General features: G+C 46.9%; 1 protein-coding gene across 2 annotated transcripts in view; it reads right to left on the minus strand.

Moving 5' to 3' along the window:
- HTT (huntingtin) overlaps nucleotides 1-25,472 on the minus strand; it is a 301,306-nt gene that overhangs the window by 40,894 nt on the left and 234,940 nt on the right. For both annotated transcript variants that reach the window (XM_073574569.1, XM_073574568.1), the window contains 10 exons: nucleotides 16,567-16,743; nucleotides 15,287-15,363; nucleotides 14,881-15,019; nucleotides 14,331-14,453; nucleotides 13,151-13,364; nucleotides 11,410-11,555; nucleotides 11,161-11,338; nucleotides 8,379-8,468; nucleotides 7,817-8,004; nucleotides 442-568 (listed from right to left, as the gene is read on the minus strand). In XM_073574569.1, coding sequence (XP_073430670.1) covers nucleotides 442-568; nucleotides 7,817-8,004; nucleotides 8,379-8,468; nucleotides 11,161-11,338; nucleotides 11,410-11,555; nucleotides 13,151-13,364; nucleotides 14,331-14,453; nucleotides 14,881-15,019; nucleotides 15,287-15,363; nucleotides 16,567-16,743 — 1,459 coding nt within the window. The remainder of the gene's footprint in view (nucleotides 1-441; nucleotides 569-7,816; nucleotides 8,005-8,378; nucleotides 8,469-11,160; nucleotides 11,339-11,409; nucleotides 11,556-13,150; nucleotides 13,365-14,330; nucleotides 14,454-14,880; nucleotides 15,020-15,286; nucleotides 15,364-16,566; nucleotides 16,744-25,472) is intronic.

Genomic DNA, 25,472 nt, shown 5'->3' on the forward strand with positions numbered 1-25,472 from the left:
AGCCCACCTATCATACGTGATGTCACAGCTCACCTCGTCCTGTGCAATGAGTGATCAAACCACTATAAGGTAGATGACACAGGATCCACCATTCACAATAGGTGATGTCACAGCTCACCTCCTCCTTCTGTACAATGACTGATAACATCTCTATTTACAGTATATAACAGGATCCACCATTCAATCCATAATAGGTGATGTTACAGCTCACCTCTTCCTCTAATAAATATACATGTGGATTTCCTGAAACAAGATGTTATCACTTAAAAATGTTCAGTGCGTAAAGTGAAAATTGCAAGATGTCCAATTTTTAATATTGTTAAATAGCATAAAAAGATTAAAAAAAATTGTTTAATCAAAAGTGCATTTTGTGACAACACATTTCCTTTAAGTGACAGAATGAAATAAGGAAAGAATAGACAATGGACGTTTGCTTCTTACCCAGGGTGTTTATGCGGTATATAAACTCTTTGAACACTTCCTTTTCTTGCAAAAACTCAACAGGAATTTCAGGGAGCGACGTTCCAAACTCTCCTCCCGTTTTGGGGGACCACCCGAGCTTCCACACCTTAGAAGCGAACAAATATCAAATTGTAAGACCACGATCACACATTCAGTATTTTTCATCAGTATCTGTAAGTCAAAACCAAGAGTGGGTGATAAATAGAGAAGTGGTGACGTGTTTCTATGAGACTTTTCCTCTGATTGTTCCTCTCCCGGTTTTGGCTTACAAATACGGATGTAAAATACTGACTGAATACTGAACATGTGAATGTGATATAAATGCTGAATCTCGCTACTAGATTTCTTCTAAGGAAGTTCAGGCTTGGATGACAGCAGTGAGAAACTAGCAGCAAGTCACTATATACAGTGCCTACAAGTAGTATTCAACCCCCTGCAGATTTATCAGGTTTACACATTCGGAATTAACTTGGCATTGTGACATTTGGACTGTAGATCAGCCTGGAAGTGTGAAATGCACTGCAGCAAAAAAGCCGGATTACTTACCGGTAATGCTCTTTTAATGAGTCCACGACAGCACCCGCTGGAGGTATCGGATCCGCCCATTTGGAACAGGAAACCCTACAGGAAAGATAAAAGGGGCGGTCCGCCTTTCCTCCTCAGTTTTACGTTTCAGACTACCAGAAGGACCGCCAAGGATTAGGCAATGTTCTCTTATTTTAACATCTTTCTTATCCATTATTTGGTTAATATACTTTAACTATTGATATCTTTAGGGGGGGAAGTGAGCGGGTGCTGTCGTGGACTCATTAAAAGAGCATTACCGGTAAGTAATCCGGCTTTTTACTCTTCGCCACGACAGCACCCACTGGAGAGATTCCAGAGACCATCACCTGGGTGGGACCACCGTGCCAAGGATAGTCCTGCCAAAGCTTAAGTCAGAGGTGGATGAAAGATCGAGTCTGTAGTGCTTATAGAAGGTAGAAGGGGATGACCAAACTGCCGCCTTACATATAGTTTCAATCGGAACATCTCCCTTTTCCGCCCAAGAGGTTGCCATTGCCCTGGTGGAATGCGCCCTGATGTTCCCTGGAGGATCTTCGTTTTTTGCGGAGTAGGCTAAACGAATGGCCTCTCTGATCCACCGGGAAATGGTGCTCTTCGTGACTCCATACCCCTTCTTACAGCCCTGAAATGAAACAAATAGGGCCCTGCTCTGCCTCCAACTGTTGGACCTCTCAATACATTTTAGGACAGTTCTTTTGACGTCCAGAGTATGGAACTTCTGCTCTTCCGGAGTAGAGGGATTTTTATAGAAGGTTGGGAGGAGTATCTCCTGAGATCTATGGTATTTTGTTGCCACTTTTGGCAGGTAGGCAGGGTCTGGTTTTAATACTAATCTGTCTTGGTATTCTTGGAAAAAAGGTGGATCTATTGACAAGGCCTGAATATCACCCACTCTTCTAGCTGAGGTCAGTGATACTAAGAGGGCCATTTTAAGTGCTAAGTATTTGAAGGGTATTGTGTCGATCGGCTCAAAGGGGTCTACTGTTAGGGCGTCTAAGACCAGATTTAGATCCCATGTAGGGACGGAGGGTATGTGGATTGGAGTTATTCGTTCACATGCTGTAATAAAACGAGTTATCCACTTGTTGCCTGCTATATTATGGCCATATAGTGCTCCTAATGCCGATATTTGTACTCTCAGTGTATTTACTGCTAAGCCTAAGTCTTTCCCCTTCTGCAGAAATTCCAAGATTGGGATTATCGGAACTTCTGTTGTATGAGGTACTGTATTTAATTGAAGAAATTTTTTCCATATTCTAGTGTAAATTTGGGTTGTGGACTGTTTTCTACTTTGTAGTAGTGTAGTAATTAAGGACTCCGAGAATCCTCTTGTCCTCAAACTGCCTCTCAAATTCCACGCCGTCAAGTGCAAGCTGAGCACTTGAGGGTGGAAAAAGGGGCCTTGGGAGAGTAGATTGGCAGTCGGAAGGACCCAAGGATCTGTTATCGACATAATCTGCAGCCACGAAAACCACGGTCTTTTTGGCCAGAACGGTGCTATTAAGATTATTCTTGCTTTGTCGTCTCTGATCTTCCGAATTACTTGAGGTAGGAGGATCAATGGAGGGAACGCATACGCTAGGTTGAAATTCCATGGAACTAGAAAGGCGTCCAGTATGTTTGGGTGATCTGACGGAGATAGGGAGGCAAAAGCTTTTATCTGCCTGTTCTCTCTTGTGGCGAAAAGATCCACCTCGGGTTGTCCCCATGCGGCTACTATGTCCCTGAAGACCTTCCGATTGAGGCACCACTCTCCTTGTCGTAGAGTGTGACGGCTTAGGAAGTCTGCCTTTTGATTGCTCTCGCCTCTTATATGAAGGGCCGAGAGGGACAAAAAATAGTTTTCTGCTAAGTTTAAAATTCTTGCCGCTGAAGACATCAGAGTCTCTGATCGAGTTCCTCCTTGTCTGTTTATATATGCCACTGTGGTGGTATTGTCCGACAGGATCCTTACATGCTTCTGTTGGAGCTGCGGAAGGAAGTTGTATAGAGCATAGAACACTGCAGTCAGTTCTTTTAAATTAGATGAGTAATCACATTCCTCTTTACTCCACCTTCCCTGATAAAACCCATTCTCCATGTGGGCTCCCCAGCCCTGGGGACTGGCATCGGTGGTTACGATACAGGATGGAACTATAACCCATGGAACTCCTGAACATAAATGATCATCGTCTAACCACCACTCTAGGGAAGTCAAGACTTCTTGTGACAGGGTTATTTTGCTCTGTAAATGACCACTATGTCGCTTATCCTCCTGGAGGATCTGGTGTTGTAGCGTACGGACATGGTACTGGGCCCACCGGACTGCAAGAATTTAGTGATCCTAATAGTGACATTGCTCCTCTTAAGGATACACGTGGTTTATCTATAGCTGCTTGTATTTTTTGTTTTGTGAGGATGATTTTTACCTGGGGTAGTAGACATCTCTGGGTCAAGGAATCTAGTTGAAATCCTAGAAATGTGCGGATCGAGTCTGGACTTTTGGATATTGATGATCCAGCCAAGGCTCTGAAAAGAGGAGATTGCGTCAGTCACGCGTTCAGTACATTGTTTGACTGAATTCCCAATTACTAGGAAGTCGTCTAGATATGGCACAATTAGTGTGTCCTTTCGGCGAAGGTAGGCCATCACTTCTGCCATCACCTTGGTAAATATTCTTGGTGCCGTGGAAAGCCCGAAGGGCATGGCCGCGTATTGGAAATGATGAATCCTTCCCTCGACTTCCACTGCGACTCTTAGGTATTTCTGGAATCTGTTGTGTATAGGGAGATGATAATAAGCATCTTTTAAATCAATCCCTGCCATTACGCAATTTGGGAAAAGAAGCTTTATAGTGGATCTGATTGATTCCATTTTGAACTTATAATTTTTTATAAACGAATTTAGCTTCTTTAAATTAATAATGGTTCTAAATGTACCGTCTGGTTTAGACACCAAAAACAGGGGAGAGTAAAAGCCTCTACCCTGTTGTTCCTCAGGGACGTCAACTAAAACTTTTTTAGCTAGCAGGACTCGAATCTCGTCTTCGAGAGCCTTTTGCTGAAGTGAGGAATTAAGGCGAGTTATAACAAAGAACTCATAGGGGATCCGAAGGAATTCAATCTTTATTCCTTCCTTAATTATATTCAAAATCCATGGGTTTAACGTAATCTGTTCCCACTTGGTAAAAAAAATTTTTAATCTACCCCCAACTGGTGGGTCTAAACTTTTAATTTTTTTCTCTCCTATATGTTGGCCCTCTGAAGATGGTACCCTTCTGCTTTTCATCTTTCGTGGCCCATCTGTTCGTTCTGTCCGATTGCCTTCTTCTCCCGAATGGCCGTCTTTTAAAGGTTTTCCTATAAAACGGAATGGGAGAATCACTGAAGGCCTTTTTCCTTTCTTTTGCCTTGGCGAGAATTTCGTCTAAGGCTTTTCCGAAGAGGAACTCACCCTCGCATGGGGTTGCACTAATTTTGGATTTTGACTGTGCATCCCCTTTCCAGCTCTTTATCCACAGCGCGCGTCTGGCGTTATTCACCAGGGCTGCCGACCTTGCTGCCAGTCTTAGGGTGTCCGCTGAAGCGTCTGCCATAAAGGCAGCTGCCCCTCTTATCAACGGGATGGCTGCACGCAGTTTCTCCCTTGACACTCTTTGCTCAATCTGCTGGTCTAATTGATCTAGCCATACCAGCATTGACCTAGCAGTACATGTGCTGGCTATTGCGGGTTTGAATACCCCGGTGGTGGATTCCCAGGACCTTTTGAGCGAAGATTCAGCCTTTCGGTCCAATGGGTCTGCTAACAATCCTGCGTCCTCGACCGGGATCGAGGTTTGTTTGGAAGTGGAGGATATGACAGCGTCCACCTTTGGTATTTTAGTCCATTTTAATAGATCTTCATCAGTGAACGGATACTTCCGTTTTGAAGCGGATGGGAGAAAACCCCTCTGGTCGTGTTTTTCCCACTCTCTTTTGATGAGATCTTTAATTGCCGGTATCACTGGAAATGATCTCTTTTTCTCTGCCAATCCCGCAAACATAATGTCCTGCGCGGTCTGGGCTCCCCTTTCCTCTTCACACCCCATAGTATTTCTAACCGCTTTTACCAGGTTATCTACGCTGTCCAGTGGAAAACATGCGCGTCCTTCCACCTCCGAGGATGATAATGAGGACGTGGATGCGGAGCCTGAGCTTAATAGGTAGAGCATATGCTTTGCACACTCACCCAGTGAAGCTTAATACCGGTTCGGATGGCTGAGACGGTTTGGATCGGGTTTCTGCTGCCTCGCTCCTGCGGGCAGTCTCTGTCCTGGCGCTGCGGTCCCTGGTGGAGTTGCCCCCAGCTGAATCCCCTGCTGGGGTCTGCGACTCTGCGGGGGACGACATGTTCCAACGTTGCAGCGCTGTTTTATCTGTACACTTATCGTACCCCCGGAAGTCGCCCTGTCACAGGGCGCATGCGCCGCGTCATCGTCATCTTACCCCGGAAGTTCAACCATTACTTCCGGGGTATAGGAGCGTCGGGCGCCGGCCTGCTCCCGCGCCACCGCTATTGACACGCGCGGCTCGCGCGCACATGGCCTCACCATCCACGTTATACCCCCACCGATGGGGATGGGGGGGGGGAATCTCCCGGATGCCAGACCTGCCCCGCTCCCTGGTAAGACCGGGCGGCCCTCCCCGGACCCGGCCATTACCACTATGCCACCAGACGAGGGGGTAGCAGTCAAACGGAGTCTCCCCCGACGCTGCTTCCGGACCGCAGCCCCTGCCGTTCCCGAAGAGACCGCACAGGCGGATGCATGGCCCAGGTAAGATCCTGCAGGATCCTGCTCCATTTGGAACAGGAAACCAAAACTGAGGAGGAAAGGCGGACCGCCCCTTTTATCTTTCCTGTAGGGTTTCCTGTTCCAAATGGGCGGATCCGATACCTCCAGCGGGTGCTGTCGTGGCGAAGAGTAAAAAGGATGTTATTTCTTGGTTTAATTTTTTTTCAAATTGTGAAAAGTTTATTCAGAGGGTCATTTATTATTCAACCCCTCAAACCACCAGAATTCTGTTTGGTTCCCCTAAAGTATTAAGAAGTATTTCAGGCACAAAGAACAATGAGCTTCACATGTTTGGATTAATTATCTCTTTTTCCAGCCTTTTCTGACTATTTAAGACCCTCCCCAAACTTGTGAACAGCACTCATACATGGTCAACATGGGAAAGACAAAGGAGCATTCCAAGGCCATCAGAGACAAGATTGTGGAGGGTCACAAGGCTGGCAAGGGGTACAAAACCCTTTCCAAGGAGTTGGGCCTATCTGTCTCCACTGTTGGGAGCATCATCCGGAAGTGGAAGGCTTATGGAACTACTGTTAGCCTTCCACGGCCTGGACAGCCTTTGAAAATTTCCTCCCGTGCCGAGGCCAGGCTTGTCCGAAGAGTCAAGGCTAACCTAAGGACAACACGGAAGGAGCTCTGGGAAGATCTCATGGCAGTGGGGACATTGGTTTCAGTCAATACCATAAGTAACGTACTTCACCGCAATGGTCTCCGTTCCAGACGAGCCCGTAAGGTACCTTTACTTTCAAAGCGTCATGTCAAGGCTCGTCTACAGTTTGCTCATGATCACTTGGAGGACTCTGAGACAGACTGGTTCAAGGTTCTCTGGTCTGATGAGACCAAGATCGAGATCTTTGGTGCCAACCACACACGTGACGTTTGGAGACTGGATGGCACTGCATACGACCCCAAGAATACCATCCCTACAGTCAAGCATGGTGGTGGCAGCATCATGCTGTGGGGCTGTTTCTCAGTCAAGGGGCCTGGCCATCTGGTCTGCATCCATGGGAAGATGGATAGCACGGCCTACCTGGAGATTTTGGCCAAGAACCTCCACTCCTCCATCAAGGATCTTAAGATGGGTCGTCATTTCATCTTCCAACAAGACAACGACCCAAAGCACACAGCCAACAAAACCAAGGCCTGGTTCAAGAGGCAAAAAATCAAGGTGTTGGAGTGGCCTAGTCAGTCTCCTGACCTTAACCCAATTGAAAACTTGTGGAAGGAGCTCAAGATTAAAGTCCACGTGAGACACCCAAAGAACCTAGATAACTTGGAGAAGATCTTCATGGAGGAGTGGGCCAAGATAACTCCAGAGACCTGTGCCGGCCTGATCAGGTCTTATAAAAGATGATTATTAGCTGTAATTGCAAACAAGGGTTATTCCACAAAATATTAAACCTAGGGGTTGAATAATAATTGACCCACACTTTTATGTTTAAAATTTATTAAAATGTAACTGAGCAACATAACTTTTTGGTTTGTAAGATTTATGCATCTGTCAATAAATCCTACTCTTGTGTGAAGTTTGAAGGCTCTAACTTATTTGCATCTTATCAAACCTGCTAAATCTGCAGGGGGTTGAATACTACTTGTAGGCACTGTAGGTCCACTGCTCAGAAAAACGTAATTAATTACTTTGACATTACATAAAATTATATTTCTTTACAGTTCACAAACACGTGTGAGAGACTGGAGACAGAGGTGCAGAAAAGGCACCTTCCATGTCTCTTGTATGAGCTGAAAGGACGTCTACCACGCAGCCCTGATGTCTACCACGCAGCCCCGGCACGCAGTCCTCTGCGTCAGAAGGATGTGGCTATGTCTGTACTATCAGGACTTGTGTCCTGACGGCATTGAACCTGAACACAGATCACCAGGGTTACATTAATGGATCCTAATGCTGCTTTCACCTTTGATTCAATAATAACAGGATTAAAGATAAGTCTTTGTTGCGATAAGCCGGAGCTCACTCACCAGCGGGGGTACTCTTGTATAGCTGTTAACTATGGGTAATCTGGCCAAGCTGATGATTATATTTCTGAACACCGGCGTGAGGAATGCGGCTATGTTTCCATTTCTCTTGTGCCCAAACAACAAAACGCTCTGCAGGGAATCCACCATCTCTGACATCCTTATGCAGGCGGTCTTGACGAAGGCGGCACCTAAAAAGTAGAATGAAAGTACAATAGAAGGGATTTATGACACTTCACAGCCACCCAGTCAGAGCCAAATTCCCTCCCCTCTAGTCTCCAGCCGGCCCGCTGCGGTGGTCTGCTTGCGATATATAAAATATGTGTCCGCTCACAGGAGCATTGCATACTGCAAGTGAGGAGGAAAGCAAGAGGGAAAGAACTGTACATGCTCATTGAAAGCGTGAGCAATAGGTGGGAACCACACCCAGGTTAAGGCACGAGATGTCACCGGGAGTGAGAGAAAGCCAAAGGGTGGATCAAGTGAATGGTGGCACAATGATGGAGTAAGAATAAAACAGTAATTCTAGCTATCCCGCTGTCCATAAACGTCACACATCACGTACCCGATTCCCCTTCCTCTGCTGCGGTCTCATCTGATGAACTGTTCTTCTTCCTTTCAGGGCTCAGAAGTTGCTCCCCAGGTTTGACTGCAACTAAAGAGCATAAAGGTCCTGAAGAGTCTTGTATATAATCTATAAATGTGCACGTATCCCACAATTTCCCTAGTAAATAATGCAATAATGTAATGTAAGCAAAAAAACAAAACAAAAACTCAACAATGTGCCAAATGGGTCTAAGCTGGTAGAGTAACTGGGTCATCAGAAAAAGACCGATTGTTCAAAGGGAACCGGTCATGTAAAAGAATGCTGGTAATCTGCAGGTTACTAGCTTTCTAACACAGTGCAGCCGACGCTCTGAGAGCCCCGCTACCAGGAGGAAATTAACTTTATACTCCATGGCAGCCTCGCTCTTTCAGTGGTGGGGGCAACGCAGATAAGATTTCAGTCACCGTTCTGTGCAGAGAGAGCGGCGTCTAACTGTGCCTCCGGTACTGACAGCCAGCACCAATGCTGAGTGGCTGCAGTGAGGAGATATTAGCCTGTAAAGGTTATATGCTAATTTTCTCTAACATGACATAGGCGTTAACAGATTTATCTATGGGACGTTGACTTTTCACCCTGCTTGACCAATTATAAGCAAGAGGCATCATGCAGAGTAAAAACAAAAAACGCCCTCAGATAATTTCACAGCAGGGTTTCTCAGTGAAAGACATGTAAAGACACATAGCTCTGCTCTCCTCACTGCCGACATCCACTGTGATTTCCAGCGTGGGAGCAGAGCTGTGTGTCATTACAACCAACTCTGCATCTGCAGCGCTCATCGCACAGCACTGTCAGTATCAGGAGAGTAGAGCAGAGCTATATGTCAGTAGAAGCACTGGTAACATCTTTTGCTTCACGGTAGTCAGTGTGTGGAAGGAGGAGGAATACAGCAGAGCCGACAGACCTGTGAGAGGAGAGCTGCAAGGGGCATTTGTAATGACACACAGCTCTGCTCCCCGCTTGTAATTACAGAAGCTGTCGGCAAAGAGATCAGTAAGGAGGGCTGTGTGTCATTAGGTGTCTAATGCAAATAAATCTCTTTGCTTAGCTCTGCAGTCACTATTCCATGATTTGGCAAGGTTCCCTCACGGGAGGGTTTATAAACCCCCTCTTTAAGCAGGGAGAGAAGGATGACCTCTGCTCTGTCATACCTATATTGCCCACAGTGCAGAAGCGTCTTACCAAGCACAGTTCACAAGTAAAAACAAGAAGGCAGGAAGGCCTAAAAAGAAAGGATGGAGGAGAAATGATCCTTTAAGTGTCTGCCATTGCTGGTAACTGGAAATTCCATGATTCTGCATGACAGAGTCTGGGGGAATTAGCTGTACGGTAAACTGATAATTGTAGATTTTAACCTCCTAGCGAAGCCGATTTCTGAAAGAATGAGCGCTTAATATATTCCCAGAATGTGACAATCCTCATGGTCGGGTGCCTGAATTAAACACGACAAGGTAACGTTCAGACGACGACTTCCCGGGAATCATTAGTGCTCGTCATGTGTATCACACAATTACATTGTACAAGACACCGAGCCGATAGGAGAGAGGTGAAGAGACAGAAGGATGCCGCATCGGCATAAGAACCACGTTTAATTAATGTCAGATGAATCGGATGATTTTGAAGGGGCTGAAAGCCAATTGTCTGGTAGACTTTTGACTCTGCCTTGACAGTTGATGTTGGGGTAAAGAAGGATCAAGCATAATGAATTTCAAGAAGCCTGATCCTTTTATTTACCCAGGAGAATAGCAGCTGTAAGAGGTGTCTGTCCGTGGCTGAATCCACACTCTCCAAGGAAAACACATCCACAATCAGCTTATTTGGAAAAAGAGCATCTTAACCTGACATTGATGGGTCCCATACATACCCAGCCATTTAATAAAGCCTGCCAACCTGTCAACACCCAATGTAGAGGACCACGTCAATCACTGCGATGTGCTACACCAAGAAGAATGTAGTTGCTTCTACGTAACGTAATGCGGAAACAAACAAAAGATGGCGTGTAATGTGAAGTTCGACTTTCTGCAACATAATACATAATAACTGTCAGTTGCTTATGCCTTAAGGATTATAGTCATGTGTATGAGTTACCAAACAGGTGATAATGAATCAGTCATTAACTGAAACAGAAACAGGTGTAGGAGGCTTAAAACTGGTAGAAGACCAGCCAAACTCTGCTACACATGTGTCGTTGTGGAAGACAGTTTCATGTTACGTGTAATACACTATGGCAAGACTAAGCACATAAACGAGAGACAAGGTAGTTATACTGCATCAATAAGGTCTACCCCAAGAAAAGATTTCAAAGCAGACTGGGGGTTTCACGATGTGTTGATCAAATGCTTTAGAAGAAGCACCAAGAAATGGGCAAAGTTGAGGACTGTAGACGCAGTGGTCAGCCGAGGAAACGTAGTGCAGAAGATGAAAGACACATCATGGTTACTTCCCTTCAAATTTGAAAGATGTCCAGCAGTGCCAGGAACACACCAAATACTGATGAGTTAGATTCCTCTTTTGTTCATTCACTTTAGATTTTGCTAATTGATAAAAATATGCTATTAGCACATCTATTTTTTAAAAGAATTCTTACTTTCCAGCTTTTTTTCCACTCCTGTCTTATGTCTTTTGCACAGTACTGTATATGATGAAACGAATCTGCATAGGACTGGACTTGTTAAAAGGCGGAAAGTTATTAAACAACTGTCTAAGAATCAATGGGTGAGATCAGGAGTGGGCGCTCACTTACCAGCCTCGATAATGAAGTGCGTGCAGCTGATGAGTGAATAGGCGTGGGTCATGTACTCGGCGGAGGCCAGCAGGCTCCACAGCACAGGCTGCTGGAGCGTCAGACAGCAGCAATCCAGCACAGCCTGGAGATCCACGCTCAACGGGACCTGCTCATGTACAAAGTGCCAGGACACTGCCTGCGGAGAGAAACCGAGTCACACATGGATAACATAATAGAGGAGAAAATAACGAGCATATCATGGATTACCTCGACGGACATCACCACAAACTTCACAATCTCAGCTTCCTTCTCTTGGTTTATATGAAAGGAGGGAGGTATTTTTGGTAGAGACAGTAGATACTGCGCCAGCACTCGACAGAGGGTGACCAGACAGTAGTAGACTTCAGTATCACCTAATCCAAAGAGAAGAACATGGTCGCAGTTATCAGGGTGTGATCTGCACAATGAACAGAACACCTCGGACCTGCATAGGTTTTTTTTTTTACTTCATTGGTTGCTTATTCACAGCTTCGACCTCTGATGATGATTACAAAGAATGTTACTTCTTTTTCCATTATTTTTAACTATTACATTTACACTTGTACAGTCTGAATGAGGCCTCCTTCACATGTCTGTGTTTGCAGCACATGTGGCATCCGTTTTTTTTTTCACAAATATAACGCGTGCCCATTGTGATCTATGCTCTCCTGCTCAACGCTCACAGTCAAAGAAACGTGACACATTCCTGTCCGTGTCACATAAATGCTGTAGAAAAATAGTCTTGTGGATCTCATCTACGACGAGTAAGAGCAGAGCTGCCTTTCGGGCACATACCAGTACAGGAACAGTCGTCTCACGCTGTGTAACTTGCCATCTACTATATTTGAGTAGATGGTTCCTCTTCATTATCATTCTGCCAGCACAGTAGTTGCTGGACTTCGACATACAATCTACTTGAATGGATTGTTCCCTTTCATTATTCTGCTAGCACACTAGGTGCAGAATTTTGCCATCAAATCTACTTGAGTGGGTTGTTCCCTTTAATTATCATTCTGCCAGCACAATAGGTGATGGAATTTGCCATTTATTCTCCATGACAGGACGAGTTCTTTTCATCAGCATTCTGCCAGCACTGTAAGTGCTGGCATTTCCTTAAAGGGAATCTGTCACTTTTTTTGCCCTATCAGCTGCCGGCATTGACATCAGGGGCTTATCTACAGCATTCCGTAATGCTGTAGATAAGCCCCCAATGTAACCTGAAAGATAAAAAAAACACTTTAGATTATACTCACCGGAAGGGGCAGTCCGGTCCGATGGGTGTCGCGGTCCGGTGCCTCCCATCTTCATACGATGCCGTCCTCTTCTACCCTTCCTGTAGTAGCTCTGGCGCAGGCGCACTGCTCTGCCCTGTTGAGGGCAGTGCAGAGTCCTGCAGTGCGCAGGCGTCGGAAGAGGTCTGGCGCCTGCGCACTGCAGTATTCTGCTCTGCCCTCAACAGAGCAGAGCAGTGCGCCTGTGCCGGAGCCACTAGAGGAAGGAAAGAAGAGGATGGCATCGTATGAAGATGGGAGGCGTCGGACCGGACAGCAACACCCATCGGACCGGACTGCCCCCTCCGGTGAGTATAATCTAACGTGTTTTTCTTATCTTTCAGGTGACATCGGGGGCTTATCTACAGCATTCCGTAATGTGTCGGTGTCTGCAGCTGATAGTCCATAAAAAGGGTGACAGATTCCCTTTAACCTAACTTCCCAGCATTCATTGCTCCTTACATTATCTAACAGCTTAACTGCCCTGAATACAAAGCCGACCCCTCTGTGTTACACCTGAATGCAGATTGCCTCTCTGCCTTCGCTTGTCTCTGTCAAAGAGAACACTTGACAACAGGCAGTGGACAGCAAGAACGGAGACAGTGTGATTTTTTTTTTTTGGGGGGGGGGATTTGCAGCAATTTTTTTACTGTAAAATGTCTTAACACAGCTGTGAGACTTGGTGACGTGCTAATTACCTAACACCATGCCCAGCTTCTCCCAGTAAGAGCTTCCATCCACGGGCTGCAGAGGCTGAAAGAGCTGGTGAGTGTCTGGGAGCTGCCGAATAGTCTGTGAGATGAGATCCAGAATCACAGATCTTGTGGTTTCAAAGAAAGTGCTGTTCTGATCCACTACCATCTGATTCACTCCCAGGGACAGACAAGGGGTGAGCAGGCTCAAGTTAAACTCCTGCAATGAGAGGAAAAGATCAGATGGTAAGAAATATTCTTGCCAATTCTCAGCTGATAGGGACTTTTTGGAATGATTACCGTCATGTTTGCTCTCTTCCAGAAGGATGTAGCAAGTCTGTCTTGCACAAATGTGATATGAAATTGTAGGGTAAACTATTTTATGAGTCTTACTTCTACATTGGGAGAACTTGGTGTGCACGCTGTAATGGGGTTTAGCCTTTAGCCGATCGCTATCTGAGGCTTACGTTGTTTTCCTATGTCATCCACAGATCGCTGCGAATCTTACGCCTGCGCAGTTGAAGGTCTGAATTCACGCACTTTGCTCTGCTGCCCTAAATGCGAACGTGCTGATTTCACTTCTGGTGAATAGGCGCTGGCACACTCCAGGACTTAGTAGGGCAGAGCAAAGCGAGCCTGCACTTTAATGGCACAAGCGCAAGATTCACAGTGACCTGTGATTGACATAGGACGCGTCATCCACTATGTCCAAGCCAGAAGGACGGCGGCTGCAGGGACTGAAGCCGCACTGAAGAAAAATATAAAAATAAAGACGACCTTTGGACAGGACCGTGTAGTTTGCCAGATATACAAAAGATATTTTTTGCAATATGCAGGGGAACTTGGGGGCTTAGGTACTAGTCGATGGACTGCAGGAATAGAGCAGGTAAAGGTGGAGGCTTTAGTTTATATTGGGAAAAGCGAGAAGCAGGTTACCTTTAACAATGCGCATTGAAAGATCAGTGACAGATTACTCAATGCACATAGGCGGTCATTGTCCTTGGCAGTTTGTGTCCTGTTCACAATGGATGACATGTCGCCGAGAACGATTTACTTTCGTGCATCACAAAAAATAATTTCACCCGACGACTGAGCGTTTACCTCGTTCGTCGGAAGGTTGTTTAGACTGCAATATTAGTAAGCAAGCGCTCCTTGCAGTGGAAGAGGACAGTCATGTCGGTCATACCTTGCTGGCCATAAAGGGAAGATGCTCCGAAGCAGGAATCCTATTCAGCAATTCTGCTCCTTCCAGCAGCGCAGAATCAGAGTGGGAGTAACACTGCGACCGCACCAGAGACACGTACCAAGCCTGTGAAGAAAAAAGTGTACACAGCAATTCACCAGGCTTTACTGCAAATAATAAAACATAGGAGAGGAAAAAAATCTATAACTTGGAGTTGGATAATCCTCTCTGACTCTGGTCCGGAAATTATTCAGTGCGTGCGCAGATATAAGAGATTGCATCGCCTGCATCTGAGTATGTGCGGGCATAGGGGACGACTGGAGAGAGATGGAGGAAAGGAAGGGCACCATGGCTGAATGTACGTGGCAGCTTCATCTGCTGCTTACACACTGCATCCACAGGAAGCAAAGTCCTAGAACAAGGGCGCTGATGGGTAAAGGAATTCTATGCAAGAAAGTGCCAGGTTATGGGGTTTCATCAAGAGGCCGGCCTCTAGTTATAATCAAAATTTTAGAAATCTAGTGTCTCGTCCGTGCAGCAGTGATAAGCCCACCTCATCAGCTTCCAACGTCTCCAGCCGTGGCTGGTTTTTCCCGTCCAGCGGGTGGGAGGTGACTAAAGGTAACGGGCTGATGGTTTCTGGTGCCACAGTTGACCGAAATCTGTCCAGCAGAGAAAAAAGTCTTTGATGCCTGAAAATCAAAAAGATGGAAGAATGAGAACACTTTTAATGCATTGCGGTAATCAGAAAGCTCGTGAAAAGATTTCTCGCTTTCTTGGCTCTTCGACTTCCGTGGGGAGAGCACCTCTATGGAGTGATCATTGGGTCCCTGTTCATCCAAAAGTCTTAGAGGTGGAACAGACTCGTACAAAGGCGAGATGAATGGACAGGTCATAGATGTGTCACACAAGAACATCCCAGCACACGTTGCTCTCTGTATACCATGTTTCCAGATTACCTTTGTGCTAATCCGCTGCTCTGCAGATACTCCTGCATCTTGTCCAAATCATCTATAGGCAACTGGCACACGCTATTCTGTAAGGAAACAAGTCAACATTTCCAGATTACAACTTTAAAAGTGTATATATATATATATATATATATATATATATATATATATATATATATATCTCTATCTAAAGGAAAGATTATGAAATGTTACAGAAAAATCCTGACACTAAAGAGGCTGCTGACACTTATTTTCCTGGAGGATGTACTGTGCAGAATACTTCGGCATGACCCGGCTTTGGAGAAATAATGAGGGAACTGCATTACTGACTCTGGGGCCCTTTCATCATGGGCCTAATCATCAAGTAGTGGCATATCCTTTTGCTAGAGCAGAATAACGATTTAAATCCAGTATTTAATAGTCTGGTACATTAGATTCTGTGTACTATATGGTGCTGAATACGTTCATAGCTGGCGCAGAAAAGGACAGGGTCAAGGAAACTGTCCCGGGACTACCCAGATGACTGCCACCATCCTCAGGGATACAGATGCTGCACCACTGCGGTCCATTGGTATCAAAGTGCTGATCCAAGGGCCTTGAAATACAGCAAAGGAGTAAGCAATGGGGATATGTGTGATGTCTTATGTTTATAGAAAAGTAAGTAGAGATTTTTAGGAACCTGAACAAATAAAAATGGCCAAACGCTTGGCGTTCATGGATTTCACATGTTTTTCCAGTACATACTAAAGATGCTCAATCAAACTGGTTTATCCCTCGTTATGCCTTCCAGGAGCGTAGCGCTCCCCTATCTGCTGATTGTGGGCCTGATGATTGATGCTTCAGACCAACAGTGTAGTTGTGCGCTTTCCAAGGCTGTTATATGGGGCAGCTTCGAAGAGAAGAGCAGGGACGCTGAAGGATCCTTCCAGCTTCAGTGTAGTCTCTAAAGTCAAGAGCTTGTAAACGCTGTGCTCCTTACCTAGAATACGTGCCCCCTCTGATAAGAGTGCAGAGGTGGCCTACGGCGTAGGCAATGGTCAGCAAACTTGGGAACGCAGATGATTTGTAATAAATTGCAAAAATTATCACTTTGCAATTTTTTTCTCATTTAAAGGTGATAATCACTGTATAAAGTCCAATAGCTCCCGTAAGGTGTACAGTCGCTGTCTCTTTACCTAACATGCGCTCATACCAATTCCTAAGTAGGTCCATCTCCATGTCTTTGCCCGTCATGTATCATACATGTCCAAGGAGACCTAATTACCATCAGGCAGATATTTTCTCTTTACCTGCGGAGTAGCAGCCAGCAGCATTTCTACCCTGCGACACGCCAGCGTGTCCACCATGCGGGCCAGCACACGGAATGGTGTGCACAGGAGCTTGTCGATATACAGCATCAGCACGGCGCCCGACTGGCTGAGATGAATGCCTTCCAGACACTGCAGAGTTTTCTTCAGGGAAGTCGGCTAACAGAAAAAAGAAATGGACTATTAGTTTCTTATGTACAGCGAAATCTCAAGGAAACATCCACCCAAAAACTGCACTGAAAAGTGGTCTCTCAGGGTGGTGGTTTCTCAAGAATGATGGAGAGCATGTACAAAATATGGTGGAAGTAAAAATCCAGCTGCTCTTTCCCTTATTCATATCCTGGACGACCCATGAAGCTTGCACAATGCTGACTTTTCCAGGCTGATGTAAATGACTTTGTAAGCTGGAATACAGAGCAATGAAACCCGCAGAGGACTTGTTCTGGCACAATGAGCAGTTGAAAGGACAGACTCATTAATTGGCTTTACAATGCAGTAACCTATAAAACAAAAGGCCTGGTCACAGCTGGCGTACCCTTGCAACAAGCTGGAGAGGAAAGCAATATGCTCATTCTGCCTTCTCCTAGGTTACTTTATTCCTTTTGTGCGCGGAGTATCAATGAAAGTTCACAAAGCTTGTATGGAAACTGAACTGGGGACAAATCACCGGTTTTCTACAAAAAAATGCAATGACGCCCCCGAAAGAAGCAGTAGGGCGAAACGCGCGTCAGGGCGCAGGGGTCAGCAACGGAGCACTAATCTTCAGCACCTTATTAGGTAAATACCTTTTTATGCCCTCTTATTAGCCCTTTAAGCGGAATATAGCATGCTGTGACTTGATTAGGAGCAGAACGGTTTTCTGCTATTACATTAATATATTGGCATTTTTTCTAACTGTTGAATATGCTAATTATTTGGGCAGTGGGTTATTTTTAACTCAGCTGCAAATTCTAAGTGTGCTGATTTTTTGTAATAATGAGTATCTTTATGAGAGGTGTCTAGTTTATCAATATTGTAGGTCCCTATAGAGATTGGAATAGGAATGATGCGAATTTTGCACAGGATATAGTGATTTTTCTATGGACCCCTGAGATTTGCAAGTCTGGATATCATCTCTGTTGGACAATCTCAACATATTTGTATAAATTGTGGCTGCCCCCTTTTGGGGTACTTTTGTATGAATTTTTGGATATGTGGTCTCTTAAAAAATGTTTATTTTTCAAATAAAAAGAATATTTTAAATTTATTAAATTGGTTTGCTTCATTGTGGAGGGCAAAAAATATTATTGCTACCCTTGTGTTTGGTATGTGTATTGAAATGCCATTTTGTATCTTTGGCCACGTTGTGGAATTACTGAAAAAAATGCAATGTAATAGCTGCAGGGGAAAAACTAAGACCACTGGAGAAGAAGAGCTGGAGCCACAGGGTATTTAATAGCTCAGAGGACCAACTGGATGTGCTTTTCCCTTTAACCCCTTCATGACCAAGCCTATTTTGACCTTAATGACCAGGCCATTTTTTGCAATTCTGACCAGTGTCACTTTATGAGGTAATAACTCTGGAACGCTTCAACGGATCCTAGCGATTCAGAGAATGTTTTTTCGTGACATATTGGGCTTCATGTTAGTGGTAAATTTAGGCAGATAATTTTTGCGTTTGTGAAAAAAAACCCGGAAATTTGGCGAAAATGTTGCACTTTTCAAATTTTTATTCTGTTAAACCAGAGTTATGTAACACAAAACAGTTACTAAAAAACATTTCCCACATGTCTACTTTACATAAGCACAATTTTGGAAACAAAATTTTTTTTGTTAGGACGTTATAAGGGTTAAAAGTTGACCAGTGATTTCTCATTTTTACAACAAAATTTACAAAAAGGAGATTTTTGTGTACTCACCGTAAAATCTCTTTCTCTTAGCCTTTAATTGGGGGACACAGAACCGTGGGTGTTATGCTGCTGTCCACTAGGAGGCGACAGTATGCATAATCTGAAAAAGATTAACTTTGGCTCCTCCTCTACAGTATACACCCCTGGACGGCATCAGCCTTCTCCAATTTTGTGCAAAAGCAATAGGAGGAATATACCAGAAACATAACCATGCCTGTTATAAGGCTACTATAAATGAGCTCAAACAATATGAGAACCCAGCTCAAACAATATGAGAACCCAACCGTAACAACGGACCGCAAGGGCAACAGGGTGGGAGCTGTGTCCCCCAATTAAAGGCTAAGAGAAAGAGATTTTACGGTGAGTACACAAAAATCTCCTTTACTCTGTCGCCTAATTGGGGGACACAGAACCGTGGGACGTCCCAAAGCAGTCCCTGGGTGGGAAGCAGTGGACGAATATTGTACTGACAGTTCCCTAAATTTGGGGTACTGCCGCCTGAAGGACCCGTCTACCCAGGCTCGCATCCGCTGAGGACTGGGTATGCACCCTGTAGTGTTTAGTAAATGTGTGCAGGCTAGTCCAAGTGGCTGCCTTACACACTTGATGTGCCGAGGCTTGATGCCGAATGGCCCAAGAGGCCCCTACCGCCCGTGTAGTGTGCCGTGATACCGGCCGGAAGAGAATTGTTAAGGCGGTAAGCCTCTTGAATGATGGACTTGATCCACCTAGCAAGGGTGGCTTTGGAAGCCGGTAGGCCCTTGCGAACGCCTTCTGGAAGAAGGAAAAGTGAATCAGACTTCCGGAAGGGAGCAGTCCTAGACACGTAAATACGCAATGCCCTGACAAGGTCAAGCGTATGCAGAGCCTTCTCCACTCTATGAACGGGAACCGGGCAAAGAGATGGTAGTGAGATTTCCTCATTGAGGTGGAAGGTGGACACAACCTTCGGAAGGAAGGATGGCACTGTACGGAGAACCACCTTGTCCTGATGAAAAACCAGGAAGGGTTGTCTGCAGGTAAGAGCTGAAAGTTCAGAAACCCTGCGTAGCGAGGTGATTGCCACCAGGAAAACCACTTTCTGTGATAGAAAGCGGAGACCTCCTTAAGGGGTTCAAAAGGAGGTGTCTGTAGTGCTGTCAAGACCAGGTTGAGGTCCCATGTCTCCAATGGATGTTTGTAGTGGGGAACCAATCGGGAAACCCCTTGGAGAAAAGTCTTCACTTGCGGCTTGTTAGCAATACGCCTCTGAAAGAGCACTGAAAGCGCTGACACCTGGCTCTTAAGCGAGCCCAGGGATAGCCCGGCGTCCAGGCCTGACTGAAGGAAATCGAGGACCTTTGGAAGAGAATAGGGGAGTGGGATGTGCCCACGAGATTCGCACCATGTGAAGAAAGACTTCCAGGTACGATAGTAAATCTTGGCTGAAGTTGGCTTTCGAGCCCTGATCATGGTTTTAACAACGTCAGGTGAAAAACCTGCTTGGGTCAAAACCCAGGTCTCAATGACCACGCCGTCAAATTGAGAGCCCCTGAGTTCAGGTGGAAGAACGGGCCTTGTGACAGAAGGTCGGGACGTGTGGGGAGACACCAGGGAGTGTCTGCTGTGAGTTGCACGACGTCAGCGTACCGTGTACGCCTGGGCCAGTCTGGAGCAATCAGGATGGTGGGAACACCCTCTTGTTCGATCTTCCTCAGGACTCTGTAAATCAGGGGGAGGGGTGGAAAAATGTACAGAAGCTGGAACTGGGTCCAGTCCTGAACCAGGGCATCTGCTCCGAACGACCACGGATCGCGCGTCCTGGCCATGAAATTGGGAACCTTGGCATTGAGATGGGATGCCATCAGATCCACGTCTGGGGTCCCCCAACGATGGCAGATCTGACGGAAAACTTCGGGATGGAGAGACCACTCCCCCGAGTCCATTCCTTGGCGGCTGAGATAGTCGGCTTCCCAGATGTCCACACCCGGAATGTGGACCGCAGAGAGTACCGACCTCGCATCCTCCGCCCAGTGTAGGATACGTGTTACTTCGTTCATCGCCTGGATGCTGCGGGTGCCGCCTTGATGGTTCACGTATGCCACCGCCGTGGGATTGTCCGACTGTACTCTGATATGAGAGTCTGCTAGCAAGTGATGGAAGGCTTTCAATGCCAGGAAGATGGCCCGAATTTCCAGGATGTTCATGGGCATGGTCGCTTCCATTGATGACCACTTGCCTTGCGCTCTGTGATGTAGGTGCACCGCGCCCCAACCCGGAAGGCTTGCGTCGGTGGTCAAAACTTTACAGTGACCGCAGAAAAAGGATTTTCCCCTTGCAAGCGAGGTTGGCTGGAGCCACCAGTGCAGGGACCTCCTGCTTTTCGCTGATAACCGGAACTCCCTGTCGAGGGAGAACGGATTCCTGTCCCAGGCCTTGAGGATGGCCAGTTGAAGGGGTCTGAAGTGAAACTGGGCAAATGGTACCGCCTCCATTGCCGCTGCCATCCTGCCAAGTACCCTCATGGCATACCGGAGAGATCGGGGAAACCTGCGGAGGAGAGTGTGAACTCCCAAACGGAGGGCCAGTGCCTTGTCCCTGGGGAAGATCGCCAGACCCCTGGAGGTGTCGAATAGCATCCCCAGGAAGATCAGAGACTGACTCGGGATAGTCGAGGACTTCTGTAAATTGACTAACCATCCCAGGCGACTCAGTGTCGATCGTGACTGCGACATTGACCTCACAGTCCTTGAAGGTGGGGGCCCTGATGAGAAGGTCGTCCAGGTATGGAACGACTACTATGCCTCTGGAGTGCAGAACGTCCATGGTAGCTGCCATGACTTTTGTAAATGTTCTGGGAGCCGTGGTGAGAACGAACGGGAGGGCCACAAACTGGTAATGGTCTTGGTTGATTGCGAATCTGAGAAATCTCTGATGGGCGGGAGCAATCGGTATATGCAGGTATGCGTCCTGTATGTCTATGGAGGCGAGATATTCTCCTTTCTCCATGGACGCAACGATTGACTTGGAGGGATTCCATGCGAAAGTGACGAACTCGAACATACTTGTTGAGTTGTTTGAGGTCTAGTATGGGTCGGACGCTGCCTCCCTTCTTGGGCACCACGAACAGATTGGAGTAGAACCCTCGGAAGTGCTCGTCTGCTGGAACTGAAATTATGACTGCTTGCAGGAGGGAAGAAACCGCTTGATGGAAGGCTCGAGCTTTGAGTGGAGGTTTTGGAGGGACAGAGAGAAAAAACCTGTGCGGTGGGCTGGTAGTAGACTCGATCTTGCATCCTGAAGACACTATTTCCTTGACCCACCTGTCTTCTGTAATAGGCAGCCAGGCCTGCTGAAAGAGTAGCAGTCGTCCGCCTACAAGTGGGGTGATTTCCGGAGGGCATGAGTCATGATGAAGGAAAAGTCTGAGCTTTTCCTCCTTTGGATTTTGCCTGGCTTGCCTTTGACTGCCAGTTTCTGTCCGGCCTCTGTGCCGCCCGTGTATTGTCCCTGCGAGGGGAACGGTTATGATTTTGTGCCGGGCGCGAGACGGACCAGCCTGACGAATTCCGAAAGGATCGGAAACGAGATTGATTACATCTTTTAAACGTGCGTTTTGGTTTTAGCTGAGGGAGGGAAGTACTTTTACCCCCGGTAGCATTGGATATCATTGTATCCAGCTTTTCACCGAAAAGACGGCCACTGAAGTACGGGAGATTTGTTAGGGACTTTTTTGAGGCCGCATCCGCCTTCCATTCTCTTAGCCAGAGAATACGCCGGATTGTGATGGCGTTTGATGCTATTCCCGCTACCCCTCTTGCAGAATAAAATGCTGCATGGACCATGTAATCTGCCACTACTGCAATTTGCCCCGCCTGGTCCGCCAGCTGAGGATTTGAAGCTTGGAGGCCCTGTTGTAATAGATTAGCCCAGGCCATAATGGCCTAGGCTGCCCAAACTGAAGCAAATGCGGGAGCCAGAGACGCACCTGCCGCCTCGAAGATTGAACGAGCCATGTGTTCTACCTGTCTGTCTGCTGCGTCCTTGAGGGTTGAGCTGTCCGGCAGCCAGCCTAGAGACTGGAGGATCCACTTCAGGCGGATCTGTCCAATCCTTATTGTCCTTCTGTGGGAAGGGGTACTTTGCTTCCAAGTATTTGCGATTGGTGAATTTTTTCTCAGGCTGTGAAAAATGCTTAGAAAGTATTTTTTGAAATTCCGGGTGATTAGGAAAGACCTTAGATGGTTTCTGAACACTTTCAAAGGAAATCTTGTGTTCTGGTACTTCAGGGGTTGGATGAGAAATGTCCAGTACCCGAAGGATGGAAGAGAATATATCCTCAACTAGCGCAGTATTGCTAGGGGGACAAGGGAGCAGAGCATTCTCTGTTTCGTTATCTGAGTTGGAGTCACATATGCCCTCTGAGTCTTGCGCATCGCTAAGGAGCTCCCTAGCGGGCAAACTAGGGCGGAGGTGTTCTGTGGTCTGGGATCGTTGTGGAGATCCACAATGTCTTCCTCTATCAGGGGACGGTCTCGGTGACCTGTAGCCACTGTGCCTCTCCCTGGAGGGGGACGACCTAGTGCTATGTGAGGACGCAGATGAACGCGACCTGTGGGTCCGCTTACGTCTCGAACTGTCGGAAGCGGCCTGTTCCTGAGACCGGACGTCCCTTTGCTGGGTAACGTTCATAGCCGAGACATGACCCTGCAGAGCCTACAGTAGTGTGGAGGTCAGGTTATCTACAGACTGTCAGAGTGCGACATCTGAGCCGCCCATTTCGGCACAGTAGCGGCCGCAGAAGCGTTGGTAGGGACTTTTTGGGGTTCTGATCCTGTTTTTTGGGTACAGTCCCGGCAGTGCGGGTACGTGCTGCCGCTGGGGAGAGTGGCCTTGCAGGCTGTGCAGACTGCGTAAAAGCAGTCTTGCCTGGTCCTTTTCCTTGAGCCTGACATAGTACCTATTCGCAGAGGCCCTACAGGAGTATCTAAGCAAAGGAGGAGTAGGGGAGCGTTATAGGTTACAGGAACTCACAGCTGAGTACAAAGAACCCAGCTATGATCTTACCCCACTGGTGCTCCCCCTAGGTCCAGCGCTGATAAATCCCACGTCCTGTGCCCCCCAGAGACCGCTGTGCTGCCTTCAGTTTCTTCAGGTGCAGCAAGATGGCCACCGGATTCTGAGGTGGAGAGCTGAAAAGGGCGCGCGCGGAGCTATGTAAAAGCACGCCCTTCCGGTCTCGATCCGCCCCTTCTATGACACTGCAGTGTCATTTTTCGTCATCCAGGGGGCGGGAATAAGGCGGCGACTTCGGCTAGGCCGAAGCCGTGGCCTAAATTTGATAGCTCATGCCCAGAAGGACTCCAGGACGGTGCGGTTGTCCGGGGGAGGGTCGGATTCCAACCAGACCCTCCCGAGGATTGAACGGTAGGCTAGCGGTGGGGACATGAGTGCCACCCGGGCCCTGTGGGGGGTCCCTTTGAGGCGCTATGTAGCTGGTGCTGCCGCAGAGACAGGGGCGCAGGGAGCCCCGTCTCTGACAAGTGCCATGCCTGCCTGCACCTCCCCCGGACCAAACAGGAGCCCACAGCTGGGCTGGGGTCCCTGGACTTGTAAGTGGCTGAATGGTGCCTGGTACAGGCCCTACCTGCGGTGTCTTGACCTAATGCCCCCAGAGGGGGATTAGGGAGGGTGCTGCTGTCACCGTCAGGGGGCTTCGTCCTACCCTCAACCTCAACCCAGAGCCCAAGGGAACTGGGGAAGGAGGGGGGGCCTCGACTTCGAACCAGTATCCGAGGGACTGGGGAAGGAGCGACATGGGGAAGAGCCATCTCGACCTCAACTGGGTACCCCTTAATAGGGGACCGAGGAGGGAGCCATGCCGGGAGTTTCACTGGAGACCCGCTTTTCTTCATCTGTAATCCGTTGAAAAAAATTAAGGAAAAAAACGGAAGAGAGAAAAAAATCTTAGGTGTGCCTCCTTGCGACACTAAGCAAAAACTGGAGAAGGCTGACGCCGTCCAGGGGTGTATACTGCAGAGGAGGAGCCAAAGTTAACCTTTTTCAGATTATGCATAGTGTCGCCTCCTAGTGGACAGCAGCATAACACCCACGGTTCTGTGTCTCCCAATTAGGCGACAGAGTAACCATTTTTTTTAGGGACCATCTCACATTTGAAGTCACTTTGAGGGGTCTATATGGCAGAAAATACCCAAAAGTGACACCATTCTAAAGACTGCACCACTCAAGCTACTCAAAACTACATTCTAGAAGATTATTAACCCTTCAGGTGCTTCACAGGAACTAAAGCAACATGGAAGGAAAAAATGGACATTTTAATTTTTCCAACAAAAGTTTTATTTTAGCCTCAGTTTTTCCATTTTCACATGGGCAGCAGGATAAAATGGATCCTGAAATTTGTTGGGCAATTTCTCCTGAGCTCACCGATACCTCATATGTGGTCATAAACCACTGTTTGGGCGCACGGCAGGGCTCGGAAGAGAAGGAGCGCCATTTGACTTTTTGAATGGAAAATTAGCTCCAATCGTTAGCGGACACCATGTCGCATTTGAAGAGCCCGTGTGCCTAAACATCGGAGCTCCCCCACAAGTGACCCCATTTTCGAAACTAGACCCCCCAAGGAACTTATCTAGATGCAAAGTGAGCACTTTGAACCCCACAGGAGCTTCACAAATTGATCCGTAAAAATGAAAAAGTACTTTCACCCCCGCAATTTTTTTTAATTTTCACAAGGGTAACAGGAGAAATTGGACCCCAAAAGTTGTTGTGCAGTTTGTCTTGAGTACGCTGGTACCCCATATATGGGTACACTTTGGGGCTCGGAAGGGAAGAACGTTTAGGAATGCAGACTTTGATGGAATGGTCTACAGGCGTCATGTTAGGTTTGCAGAGCCCCTGATGTGCCTAAACAGTAGAAATCCCCCACAAGTGACCCCATTTTGGAAACTAGACACCCCAAGGAACATATCTAGATGTGTGGTGAGCACTTTGAACCCCCAA

This window comes from Dendrobates tinctorius, unplaced genomic scaffold (assembly GCF_039654945.1).
Source record: "Dendrobates tinctorius isolate UK_male_01 unplaced genomic scaffold, ASM3965494v1 ptg000039l, whole genome shotgun sequence".
Taxonomy (NCBI): Eukaryota; Metazoa; Chordata; class Amphibia; order Anura; family Dendrobatidae; genus Dendrobates; species Dendrobates tinctorius.